Here is a 12,336-nt window from a genome sequence, read left to right as displayed (position 1 = left end):
ATTCCCATCCATGCATGGGCAATGTTCTTCCTCATGTGCATGATCATCTTGTACGCCCTGTCCCGCAGAACAGACATGCTGCCTACAAATGTTAACATTTCCTTCACCCTCCGAGGTGCGCTCAGCAATAATCCTTTCAACCTCCAAATCACGTAGCCTGAGACATAATCGGGGAAACAAATCCTTACGTATGTAACAGGCTCAAACATAACCAAATTTGTAATCAGCCAAAGGCAAACTTACCGATTAGCACCCACATCATAGTCTTCTTCATCAGAGTCAACAGCGTAGACCGATGATCCAGAACTCTCATATCCGGAACAAAGCCCGTCACGGTCATCTATTCTCGAGCCCCCATTGTATTGTACTAATGTTTCCTCAGGTATCAACGCCAAACCCTCAACCACCGAACAATGTTCATCACCCTGATAACTCTAGAGCCCCCGTTGATGTGGAGTAATGTCTCCTCAACTATCGACGGCAGATGGCACGAGACAGCTTGAAGTAGTTGTTGAAAAGAACCACATCCTTCTGCCGGAACTGTTTCCAGGGACAAAACATTCAGCTCAAGAGGCTGGGTAATACAATCTTAATTTATGAGGAAAGTTTTTAAGAAGTACTAACCCGAAAATGACTCAAGCAAATTAAGATCAAAATTGCCGTTGTTCACATCACTCGCGTATTCAACTCGCCCCCAAGGACCGCCACTGCTATTGGATGGATAATCCCCCTTGGAAGGCAATTTTGGGAAGAAAAAATCACTGGTATTTCTGGTATGTGGTGATGTTCTGCAGCTGGTGTCAAACGCGATAAAAAAAACACGGTAAAATATGTTGAGAATTTTACATGGGAAAGCTGCCCCTAGGCGCAAGGTGGATCGTCTGCGTCCTGGGAGTCGTTCCGTTCCAGGCTACAACTCCGGCCGTCGCCTACCCAAGAATGCCCCAGCTCTGCTAATCCGCGGTGAGAACGCCCGCATTGCGCCAGCCCCGGTTCTGCCGCCGTCCAAGATCTGCAATCTCCCCAATGTAGGTCTGTCGCACTGACCGTAAACAGTGTTAAAGGCAGACCCAAATCACGAAATGCGAGCAAGCAGTCGTCGTCCTCTGCAGCAGTCGGAGTTGCTTGATTACCTGGAGATCTGAGGGACGAAAGGAGTGGTATCTGTTGCTGTCGTCTACTCCATCATCGCGCTCGAACAGTGTAGGGTTCCGTGAGTGTGGATCTGAGGAGGGGATGTAGCTGGCGCCGCCGTTGTCTTCAACGACGGCGACTCGACCTGATGTTTTAGGGCAGGACGGCGCGCAGCTGGTCGGCGGAGCGTAGGGCGCTTCGTGATTACCTGAAGATCTGCAACGCCGTCGAGCACGAATGACGTAGGGCTCCCGGGAGTGTGGATCTGAAGGATGGGACGTAGTTGGCGCCGCCATCGTCTTCAACAACGGCGACTCCCGCGGAGATATTGGGGCGGCAGGGCGAGGGAGACGGTGGACCTTAATTTTTATATTGTATACCAAACGGTGAACCACGTATTTACGAGAGTATATCAGTAATATACGGCAACGTATTTGGCGGAACAGTTGCTGACATGTCTGATAGTTTCCAACCTAGCCAGGTGATCCAACAGCCCCGATAGCCACCGCTGAGCGAGTACACACCAAGATTTCCGGTTGTTCTGGCAGCACGGTTGCAGCACGGTGCTGGTGTCAGGAGGAGTCAGAGCCCTCCGAAGCCCCGGGCAAACGGCCTCTGAATGCCTCAAGGACGACAGCTTCGCCGTCCGGTGCGACATCGAGATCGCAACTGTCACTACTACGTCGATCTGCAGGATGAAAGAATTGGAGAAGCCTGAATATAATGACTCAGCAACGACACCTTCGACGGCCGGTGCGACGACGTCGTCGCAACTGGGCCTCGACCTAGCTAGGTAGTCAGAGTGCCCCTTGTTTCGCTGCAGCTAGTTTCCTCTAATCACAAACATGTTATTTTGATATGGATACAGTTGAAATACCCAAAAATAATTCTTTTTGCGAGGACCAAAAAATTAATTGTTATAATCTTTTAATATTTAAATTAAATTGGCCAGAATCATCTCGCACAGTACTATCCGCTTGTTAAGAGGTTCTGAGAACATACTAAAAGAGAACAACCATGCTGTCCCCGTAATTCTGAATCTTTGATCCCAGTATTTATGTTACTTCCCTGTTCTTCCCTAGCGCTCGTTCTTAGTCTCATTTGTTTTCTCAATGAGGGTTTTATATTTCTTTTTCGCTAAAATTTCAGTCCCTGTCCAAATAAACGAAATTCGAAAAATTTCGTATTTTTCGGTCAGAAAGTTCACTCAAATTTTTAAAAAATATTAAATCTTTAAAAAATCTTATTAAATTTAGTAGAGAAGCTACGTTCACAACTTGGTTAGTTGGGTCACAGTTTTACGGTTCGCTCTCTCTCTACTATTTTGCCAACTAGGAAGCCCAGGCTCGAGTCATTGTTATGAGTGTTTAATTTTTACAATTATTATATAGAGGTGGGCCCTGTTTTTCTGCGAGAAAAAAAAATGTGAGGTGTACCAAAATTTCGCACAAAAATAGTAAAAATTTGGTATCTCCTAAGTTTTAATCTAGTAATACATCTTTGGTACCTCCCAAATACCATAAGAATGCCCGCAGCTGATGGTGGATTTAGGCCTAATATGAAGTAAAAGTTGAGGTGAAAGCGAACACGAACCTAGTAGAAACAAGTCCTAAAAAGGAAATTAATATGATAGAATTGATTGCTAAATAATATTACGGGTTAGTTTAATGAACAAAGTTCACAAAAACTTCATCGAACTTTGTGTCAAGGCACGCTCGAGATGAGATGTATCCAGTCTGGCCTTGAATCATCAGTTCTTTGAAACAAACACGTTACGCATTTTCGGTCTGTCATGCACACAGCCGGAATATAATTAATAGGGTGAAACAACAAATAATGAAATAATATCACTTACTGTAGTATATACATCAAAGAACTGTTAACCTTACACTCTGGAAACATGATCCAGAGCGAAATTGTAATCTCCATGAATAAAAAGAAAAAAAAAATGCTTCTATCGCTGATCATTCGCCGTGGGATAGAAGCATGAGGACGGATCGCCGTATGATGTAAAAAAGCCTTGCCTTCTGCTCCTTTAACATTCCGTTAAGGCTTCCGCCGCGCGTCCTAGGCCTACTCGCCTTGTTCATGCTGGCACAGAAATCAGGGATGTGAATTGTGAAATGGGCAGGCTGAGAACTAGGAATCTTCATTTTGACAGTTCATGGCTCAGCAGAGGAAGCAATGGTTTGAATGATCAGGGAGGCGTATAATAACTTTTGGCTCCTTCAAGTTTTAATTAAGGGGTTGTACTCTGAATCTAGGACACCTCGTAGTCTTTGATGATTGCAGCGAAAGCTAGCTTTTATTTGACCAAAGCATAAAAGGCAGATAGTTCGTCGTTCCTTGCTTCTCTTTCTCAACGTTTTTTGTGTCTGCAAAGCTTTCAGTCAACTGGCTTGGGCGCCAATTCAGCGGATTAGCGGAAGCGTCCATTATTTAATCTGTTGATGTGCCAGTGTTCTATCTGGGGCCATTGTTCTAAGCAAATAAGGAGTTATGTGCCAGAGGTGGATGCTTCATGACTAAAGCAGTAGCCTGCAAGTTTAGTCCCACTTCAGGAACTGATATTAGTTGAGTTTCGGGCTCTGGTTTACCTTGGCACAGTACCATGGTTATTGGTCGTAGAAGGACACAGGCAAATGGGTATGCCGAGCTTGCTGGACTGTTGGAGTACACTAGAAGACTATCACTGCCCAAATATTTTTCTGAGTCGATGCTTAATGCATGGACCTTGGACTACTCCACAATAATCCACCGGATTCATCAGCTGGAGATGTTTACTGCAACTACTTCTTCGTTTACTCCAATGAGCTTAACATTGTAAGAAACTTGAACGACCGAAGTGACCAATCATTTCGACTTCTATCTGCTTCCTAGTTATCTGCTCAGATCCTTTTATTCATGTCAATAGATGTGATAACGAGTCCCCACGTTTGTTGGACGATAAGGCTGCAGAGAGATCTACACTGGTTTGGTTTGGCTCCCTGGCAGTGGCGTAGTCAGTAATTTGTACGGTATTCATTGTAAAGAAAACGTGAAGCAATACCACACAGCCTGAGGATGCGTTGGGTTCCTACCCTCTAAATTTTAGACCCATCATATCAAAAAGAATCTTATCATTTAGAAGTATTAAATAAAGTCTAATTACAAAACTTTTTGTACAGATGGATGCTAATTCACGGGATAAATTTAATGAGCCTAATTAATCCATAATTTGCCACAGTGATGCTACAGTAATCATCCGCTAATCATGGACTAATATACCTCATTAGATTCGTCTCGCGAATTAGCCCTAGGATTCTACAATTAGTTTTGTAATTAGACTTTATTTAATATTTCTAAATAACAAGATTTTTTTTGATTTGACCCCTCTAAACTTTAGACCCTACGAAACGAACACACTCTGAGAGTTGCCTGGTTGCGGTCAATTTAGATTGGTCGAGGCATACTTTAGCTATGTATATACCTTTTTTTACAAAAATCTTTGATATTCACATGAATACAGGTGCATACCCTCCCTATTCGCCTCTTCTCCCCGATGTTCGGGAATCAACCCAATTAGTTTTCTGTAAAGAAAATTGAATCGGTTGCAAATTTAGTTTATCGAGAAAGAGATTGTGCATCAATGAAGGAAGTGAACCATGGGATAATTTTGAGTCAGCTAAAAATTAGCTCTAGATAATAAAAATTGGAGGGCTAAAAATTAGCCAACTCCGCAACTAAATTTTAGTCCATTAGCCCTCCAAACCCAGCTAACGAGGACTAATTTCTAGCGGCAGATAGCAAAATACCAAAATACCCTCGCCAAATCCTATCCTCACTCAACGCGTGCTTTAAAGATGGCAACGGATAAACTATCCGCGGATATTGCCTCTGGATATCCATACCCGCGACCTAAAAACTATACCCGAACCCATACCCATTATCCGCAACGGATAGCAAAACGTATCCATATCCGTTACCCGCGGGTAACGGATATCCGCGGATATATCCGTGCGGGGGTTGAGCCTGGGGGCAGGATCCGCCGGGGGGGGGGGGGGGGGGGTGGGCGGGCGAGGCCTAGCGCGGGCGGCGGTAGGGGTGGGGGGCGGATGGAGTTGGAGCCTGGGGGCCGGATCCGCCGCCGCCGGGGGTGGGGGCTCCCGCACGGGGGACGACGCTGGAGCTTGGGGGCGGATCGGGGGGGGGGGGGGGCGCGACGGAGATGGGGCCTAGGGGTCGGATCCGCCGCCGCCGGGGGAGAGGGCTCCCGCGCGGGGGACGGCGCTGGGGCCTGGGGGCCGGATCCGGGGGGGGGGGGTGGGGGCGCGCACGACGGAGATGGGGCCTGGGGGCCGGATCCGCCGCCGCCGGGGGGGGAGCGGACGGAGTTGGGGCCTGGGGGCCGGATCGCCGCCGCTGGAGGGGGGCTCCGGCGGCGGGGGACGGAGGGGCCGGCGGCCGGATCCCGGGGGGACGGGGGGCGGGAGGGGGGGCAGCGGCTGGAGTGGGAGTAACGGGTATATTGTCAGACCCGGGGCTACCGGGCTGGGCATGTAGCGTAGTCTACGGAGGTTTAAGAGATTAAGTCCGTCTTATCTCTTATTCATTTTGTTTATCTCTTGTTTATCCCGTTTAAATAGGAGATAGGGCTAACCAATACGGAGAGGATCTACTCGAGATCAGTTCTGGTGTGATCCCTCGGTGGAGGTTGGTTAGCATCTTTGTAACTCTGACCTCTCGGGTATATAAGGGAGGTCAGGGACCCCTTCAAAACAGCAGATCATTAGATCATTCTACACCAAAAGGAATACAAACCATCATACAGGACGTAGGGTGTTACGCTCCGTGCGGCCCGAACCTGTCTAAGTCTTGTGTTTCTTGCACCTTCGAGTTCCTGATCTCGGCGTTCCCTCACCCAAAACTTACCACCTTGGGTCTATCCCTCGGTGGGCAGCCGGTTAAACACCGACATATATATATGATTTCTATCTGGACCCGCATGTCGGATGCGGATTCCGGATTTTGGGTATGGATAGTAATTTTTGTTATCCGTTTCAAAAATATCCGTGGATATTTTTTGTTATCTGTACCTGTACCCATAGATATGAAATAGTACCCAAACCCGTACCCAACGGTTTTCTTACCCACGGTTTCGCGGATAATTCGTGTCCGTTGCCATCTTTAACGTGCTTAGTACAGGGGTATAAATGACTTTTTCACAGTATAATAACTAAAGTTTAGCCTAGTCATCCAAACAGGACAGGACTAATTTTAGCCAACTAAAAGTTTAGATGTCTAAACTTTAGCCATGGCTAAACTTTAGGTTTAGCCCATCCAAATAGACCATAAAATTGCTAAATCTTTTTGCTGCCTGTCTCATGTAACTAAACAAGGATTATAATTCATTTGGTAACGAAGGACTTGTTACAGAACAAAGGAAGTTTTGATGTTTAACTCAACACGAAACCTTGCTATTAGTGTAAGTATGTTCGACCGAAAGCTCAAAACTACCAGTCGATCAGTCATTCCCTAACATTCGTATAACTGGTGCATTGAAAAGTTCGGAAGAACATCATCCAGTCATTCCACAACTGTTTGAAATGAAACAAGATGTATTGCAATTCATGATCTATCAAATGCACTAGAGGAATGTCAACACAAGAAGAGTGCCAACGGGCCAAAGATCATTGAATGAATTAATCTTCCTCAGTATACTATATACAAAAGAATTGTTACTATTATACACTAGGGGACTTTGCAGATTCTGTAGTGACTCATACTTCGTGGAAAACGAAAATCCAGAACAAAAATTGTTGTGCCAGACTCCAAAAGAAAAAATGTGCCAATCAGTCATGGTGGGAGAGAAGCATGACAACACATCGTCGAATGATGTACAACCTCGCCTTTTGCTCCTTCAAAATTCTGCCGATTCCTCGACTACTCTTTCCTTGCCTCATTGCCTTGTTCATACTGCTAGGAGGTAGTGGCTGTCTCTTAGGGAAAGAGCGGGCAGTGCCGAGCTTAATCTACTCCTTTGTTGTTGTATGGGAGAGTGGTTCTGCTTAATTAGGTTGTCTATTCTCACGGTATCTGGGGTGTTTATATAGGAATGAACTTCGAATCTTCATTTTGACGCTTTGAAACGATAGCTGATCAGAGGAGAAGCAATATGATTGAATTATCAGGAAGGCTTGCTGTAACTGCACTTTGTTCACGTTTCAAGGCTTTGACTGTGAATATCTTAGGGCAGTTCTAGTCTCTGATTGCAGCAAAAGCTAGCTTCTGTTTGACCACATTATGAAAAGAAGGTAGCTGTGCCTTACTTCTACCAACGTTAATGTTTGTGTTCACCGAGGTTTCCGCCAACTAGCTTGCGCACCAATATAGCAAATTTTACGCATATATTTGTAATTTTAACTATTTCGTCGTTCTAAAAAAAGTTGTAATTGTACCTTTATATGCGAAACTTTGGCTGCCATCCGAGTTCATCAAAAGCAGTTGGGCGCCGTTTGATGTAAGAAAATTAAGAATGGCCTGGATAAATTAGCGCACTATGCAATGGAAATCTACACTTTATCACCATATATCTTGTGCCAAGGTCGGTACGTGGCACATTATTTTGCAGTTTATCAACCTAGCAGGAATGTCCTCAGCCTCACATACGGAGGCACACACCATTGGTCATGGTTTAAAGTCAACAGGGTCCGGAGCCTCCTTGCTCTCCGTTTGGTGGCCATTGCAGCAGCCTCGCACTGGTTGCATCTACCTAGACATTCGTTTGAAAGAAATTGATGCTTGTATAGTCTAAGAGGAGGAGTGGGTGAATTAGGCATTCGTTTTCGACCAAATTTAATCCTTAACTTACTGATATACTCCCTGGTCATTGTACTCTTCTTTCAAATTACTAACCCTTGAACAAACTTTTAAATAGGAACTAACTCTAGAACATTTATTGCAAACTTGATCCACTGCAAAGCAATTAGTGCCTTCGAGCTCCCAACTTCAGCCACAATGGAAGCGATTGTTAATTAAGGAGGACTGCCTGCTTGTCGCTAGCAAGGTGCCCCCTCTTCCTCCTTGGTTGATTGCTTGCCTCCGCCCCATGGCCACCAGAAATAAGGCGAAGGTACCCTGCATGCAGTATTGGGCCCGGCCGTTGGGCATGTAAGTGGCCCAATCATTTTGAGAAACAGGAACATTAATTCATAGGAAGCGTGGCAACAATAGAGGAATTTTATAAGGCTACATCGACGGTTGGGAGGTACCCGTTGCCTGCCTTCAGTTTAGCGATTTCGCGTGAAGCATATGCACAACAACGTGGCTGCGGAACAGCACTTGTGCACATAGCACAGGCACAAAGATGCCTGCAGCTAGAATGCCTGCAGCTAGACTGACAGCGGTGACAAGGAGTGAACAGTACAGTCGTATTGCATTGGTTGCATCGATTAGGTGACATCTTTTTCAGGGCATATGTTTTCGATGCCAGCGTAGTTCAGCTTTCAAATTCAGGTGTTTGCAATTGCGTTAGCACGTTCATGTGTATTCCCAGCTTTTGTGCAGCTGGTTTGGTGGCAGCAGCCCGGGTAAATTCTTACACACTGCAGTACTGCACACACCTTGCAAGTGTCAGGTGTGCTGCAGTCGTACAAACTGTATCAACCGATAGGTTTCAATCTTTCAGACAAGGTGTAGATGCACACATACAGTTGCACACCGGCAGGAAGTTCTCAATATAAATACAGATGCAGATTATGAAGGACCACCGGAGTTCAATAAGAGCGCAGTTGGTAGTTGGGGCCGTCATGATCGCGGGATGGTTATAGGTGCTCGTCGGCTTCAGAAAAGAGAAGCTCAGCAGTTGCAAGAACAAGGGGACGAGCTTAGGGAGAAGACATCTGCCGAGGATGACAGGACCGGCACTGGCGGCATGGTTCTTCCACTTGCTGGTTTTCGTCGGCGGCGTCTCCGCCGCGGCGTTCTCGTTCCGCGTCCTCGCCTACCTCGCGCTCTGCCTGCGCCGGCCGAGGGACCTGCGCCGCCGGTACGGCGCGTGGGCAGTGGTCACCGGCCCGACGTCCGGCATCGGCCGGTCCGTGGCGCTGGAGCTCGCGCGCCGCGGCCTCAACCTCGCCCTCCTCGACCTCGACGCTGCCAACCTCCAGGAGACCTCCGACGCGATCACGTCTCGCCACACCGTGGAGACCCGGACCGTGGTGTTCGACCTCTCGCTCGTCGGCACCCCTCAAGGTGTCAACACATCATCTCCCTAGCTATGCTTGTGCGTGCATGCGCGTGGGGCCACTGGCACTGGCACCGGCATCGGCGACTCCAGCTAATAATCTTCGTCCTGGATGGCAGGCGACGAGTCGATGCGGCGGCTCCGGGCGGCGATCGAGGGCCTGGACGTCGGCGTGCTGGTGAACAACGCCGGGGTGGCAAAGCCGGCGGTGGCGTACCTGCACGAGGCCGAAGTGGAAGCGTGGGTGAGGATGATACGGGTGAACCTGTGGGCGCTGACGGAGGTCACGGCCGCCGTCCTGCCGGGGATGGTGGAGCGCGGCCGGGGCGCCGTCGTGAACATGGGCTCGGCTTCGTCGGAGGCCATCCCATCCTTCCCACTCAACACCATCTACGCCGCCACTAAACGGTATGCATACCATGTTTGGATCCCTGCTAGATTGCACATTTCGGTACTAAATTGTCCTTGCTACACAAAGGGCAGTGACTGGGTTTAAACTTAAATTTAAAAGTAAAATGTATCAGAGATCCACCAACTTGCAAGGGTGTGTCATTTAGATCCACAAACTCCAAAAGTGCATTTTTTAGTCATCAAATTGTAATTTATGTCACTTAGATTCTATAAACTTTGAAAATATAGGCGCATAAACTCTAAAAGTGCATTTTTTCCATAAACTTGTAATTTGTATCACTTAGATCCATAAACTCCAAAAACTCCAAAAATGTACTTTATATCCATGAATTTCATTCAGATGAGCAGTCGTATGGCTACAGATGCGCTCACAAAGGCCGCCCCGATATCGCTGTCCATGAATATCTTTCAATCCTTCACCGAGAACCACTATGGGTTGACCCAAATCTAATGTCGTTACGAGATTTTTCACACAACACCTGACGCCACCATATCCGGACACCCGTGCCACGGAGGACATATATGCCCTACCACGGTATACATGTTGTTGAGCCCCTCCGTGACCTCCTCCACCTTCCCCAAGCCATCACCCCTCCTCTCCACCCATATTACGAGGTCATATCTAGATCTAAGCTCTAGAACTCACCAATGACAGTCTGTAAGCCCCACTTTGAATCCTAATATATATCAATAACCTCTAAGATAAGTCTTTCATCCCTCCTTTCTCCTCTCTGTATGCACTTAATTCGAAATCGGAGCTCAAATTTGACCCTTCTGACGAAACTCCAACAGCGTGAGGGCACCTTGTAGATTCATGTTGGTGCGATATCAGTGCATGAAGGCTAGATGGAGGGGTATGAACCTAGGTGACATAAATTACAAGTTTATGAACCTAGAAATGGACTTTCAGAGCTTGTGGATCTAAGTGACACAAGTTATCGAAAATGCAATTTCGAAGTTGATGAACCTAATTGACATCCTCTTACAAGTTGACGGACCTTGGTGTATTTCACTCTAAATTTAATCTCTCCTGCACGGTCTGTTCATCGTAAGCAGGTACATTTCAAAGTTCTCGAGGAGACTCTACGTCGAGTATAGAAGCAAAGGGATTGATGTGCAGTGCCAGGTAATACAACTAACCAATTTCAAATCCTTCATTCGAATTTCAACAAGAATCTGTTCCTAATTGGCACGTGCATATACCTGCCAAACTTCGCATCCACAAAGCTAGGTAACTTCACTGCAAGAACACAGTGGCCGTAATGAGTGGCAATCAAGATTGAGTCAATTGCATTCGCGACGACTGGCCGTTACTCGCATTCAATAATTTCAATCATCATCCGCACTGTACTGCAGGCCCCGTTCTTCGTGGCGACCAGGCTGGTGCCGAGCGCCGTGCTAGACAACTGGCTCTCGCCGCTCGTCCCCACGCCGGACACCTACGCCCGCGCGGCGGCGCGCTGGATCGGGCACGGCCCGCTGTGCACCCCCACCGCCGGCCACCAGCTCCTGTGGTGCCTCGCCGGCGTCCTGCCGGACGCCGCGCACGACTGGCTCCGCATGCGCGAGCACCTGCGGCTGAGAGCGTTGTCCCAGAGAGTCAGGGCGGCGAGGGCGTCAGCAGCTGATCGGGGAGAAAAAACGACGCGTGCCAAAAAAATGAGTTTTTGAGTTTGGCTAATGTGCTTGCTTGGCCTGCCGGAACTGATATGGTTGCTGCTTGACCCCAAACTGTGTGCAGCAGCTGTGGTTCATTTGCCTCTCCTTGCCTGACATTACAGATTTACAGGCGGGAGAACATATAATATTGCCTGACATGCATTACAAGTGGGAGAACAAATATCCTTTCCAGACATTACAAGCGGAAGAACAAATATCTAACCTGCTGTTCTTGCCTATCAAGCTCACTCAATGATCCACACGTGTCCTGAATACGCTTTGCCATGCTCAGTTTTTAGATACCCTGAGGCCTGAACCATCATGCTGGGTACACAGCCCATCAGATTAGAAGTATACCAGAGCTGCCAAATATAACATCTATCTAATCTAATTTTATTATTTTTACTAGTTAGAGGGTAGTTTTAGAGCTCATATTAATTCTCATGGGATACTCTTGGAAAATAGATAAATCGTAAAAAATTTCGCAAAAAAATAGATACATTATGTCATTAATTAAGTAGACACTAATTATCAAAATAATAATAACTGTAGAAGTGCACCGAACTTTCCATTTTGTGTGTATTTACTTTTTTCTTATAACTATCATTCGGCCAAAATAATTTAGAATAATCTAGATTATACATGATCCAATAGTTAAGAACTTCTATAATTTTAAAGAATGAAAACGTGAACATACAAGTACTACTAGAAACTAAATTAATAAAATTAACAAAGACATGTCCTTCTACGACCACAAGCATCTTACCTTTCCAATAACTTAGTTTTCTTTATACTATTCCATAATTTTTTTTCCAATCGATGCTTTTTGGTGTTCTAAAAGGGTAAATAGCAATGTTTCATCCAAAGATTCCAGAATGAGTATCTTTTATCTTTTTAGCCTGATCAAA

The 12,336-nt window shown here is 46.5% G+C and overlaps 2 protein-coding genes across 2 annotated transcripts; one reads left to right on the top strand and one right to left on the bottom strand.

The window, feature by feature from the left end:
• Positions 1-6,965: 6,965 nt before the first annotated feature.
• LOC112890479 lies at positions 6,966-8,923 on the bottom strand. Its single transcript, XM_025957362.1, has 3 exons — positions 8,834-8,923; positions 7,326-7,359; positions 6,966-7,066 (listed from the first exon to the last, which is right to left on the bottom strand). The coding sequence occupies exons 1-3, from the start codon at positions 8,921-8,923 to the stop codon at positions 6,966-6,968; spliced, it is 225 nt and encodes a 74-aa protein (XP_025813147.1).
• LOC112890125 (very-long-chain 3-oxoacyl-CoA reductase 1-like) lies at positions 8,898-11,731 on the top strand. The gene is made up of 4 exons (XM_025956987.1): positions 8,898-9,366; positions 9,478-9,766; positions 10,826-10,895; positions 11,126-11,731. The coding sequence occupies exons 1-4, from the start codon at positions 9,024-9,026 to the stop codon at positions 11,438-11,440; spliced, it is 1,017 nt and encodes a 338-aa protein (XP_025812772.1). The 5' UTR covers positions 8,898-9,023; the 3' UTR covers positions 11,441-11,731.
• Positions 11,732-12,336: the final 605 nt, after the last annotated feature.

Source organism: Panicum hallii, chromosome 4 (genome assembly GCF_002211085.1).
Source record: "Panicum hallii strain FIL2 chromosome 4, PHallii_v3.1, whole genome shotgun sequence".
Taxonomy (NCBI): Eukaryota; Viridiplantae; Streptophyta; class Magnoliopsida; order Poales; family Poaceae; genus Panicum; species Panicum hallii.
Note: the sequence above shows the minus strand (reverse complement) of the source record. Positions and strands in the feature narration are given on the sequence as shown.

Excerpts from the sequence above, each read along its gene's own strand:
- LOC112890479 (XM_025957362.1), bottom strand. The coding sequence starts at position 8,923 with ATGACGGCCCCAACTACCAACTGCGCTCTTATTGAACTCCGGTGGTCC. Across the intron at positions 7,360-8,833 it reads ATATTGAGAACTTCCTGCCG|ATATTCACAGTCAAAGCCTT; the intron begins GTGTGCAACTGT and ends AACTGCCCTAAG. Across the intron at positions 7,067-7,325 it reads AGCCTTGAAACGTGAACAAA|GAAAGAGTAGTCGAGGAATC; the intron begins GTGCAGTTACAG and ends CAATGAGGCAAG.
- LOC112890125 (XM_025956987.1), top strand. The coding sequence starts at position 9,024 with ATGACAGGACCGGCACTGGCGGCATGGTTCTTCCACTTGCTGGTTTTC. Across the intron at positions 9,367-9,477 it reads GCTCGTCGGCACCCCTCAAG|GCGACGAGTCGATGCGGCGG; the intron begins GTGTCAACACAT and ends CCTGGATGGCAG. Across the intron at positions 10,896-11,125 it reads GGATTGATGTGCAGTGCCAG|GCCCCGTTCTTCGTGGCGAC; the intron begins GTAATACAACTA and ends ACTGTACTGCAG.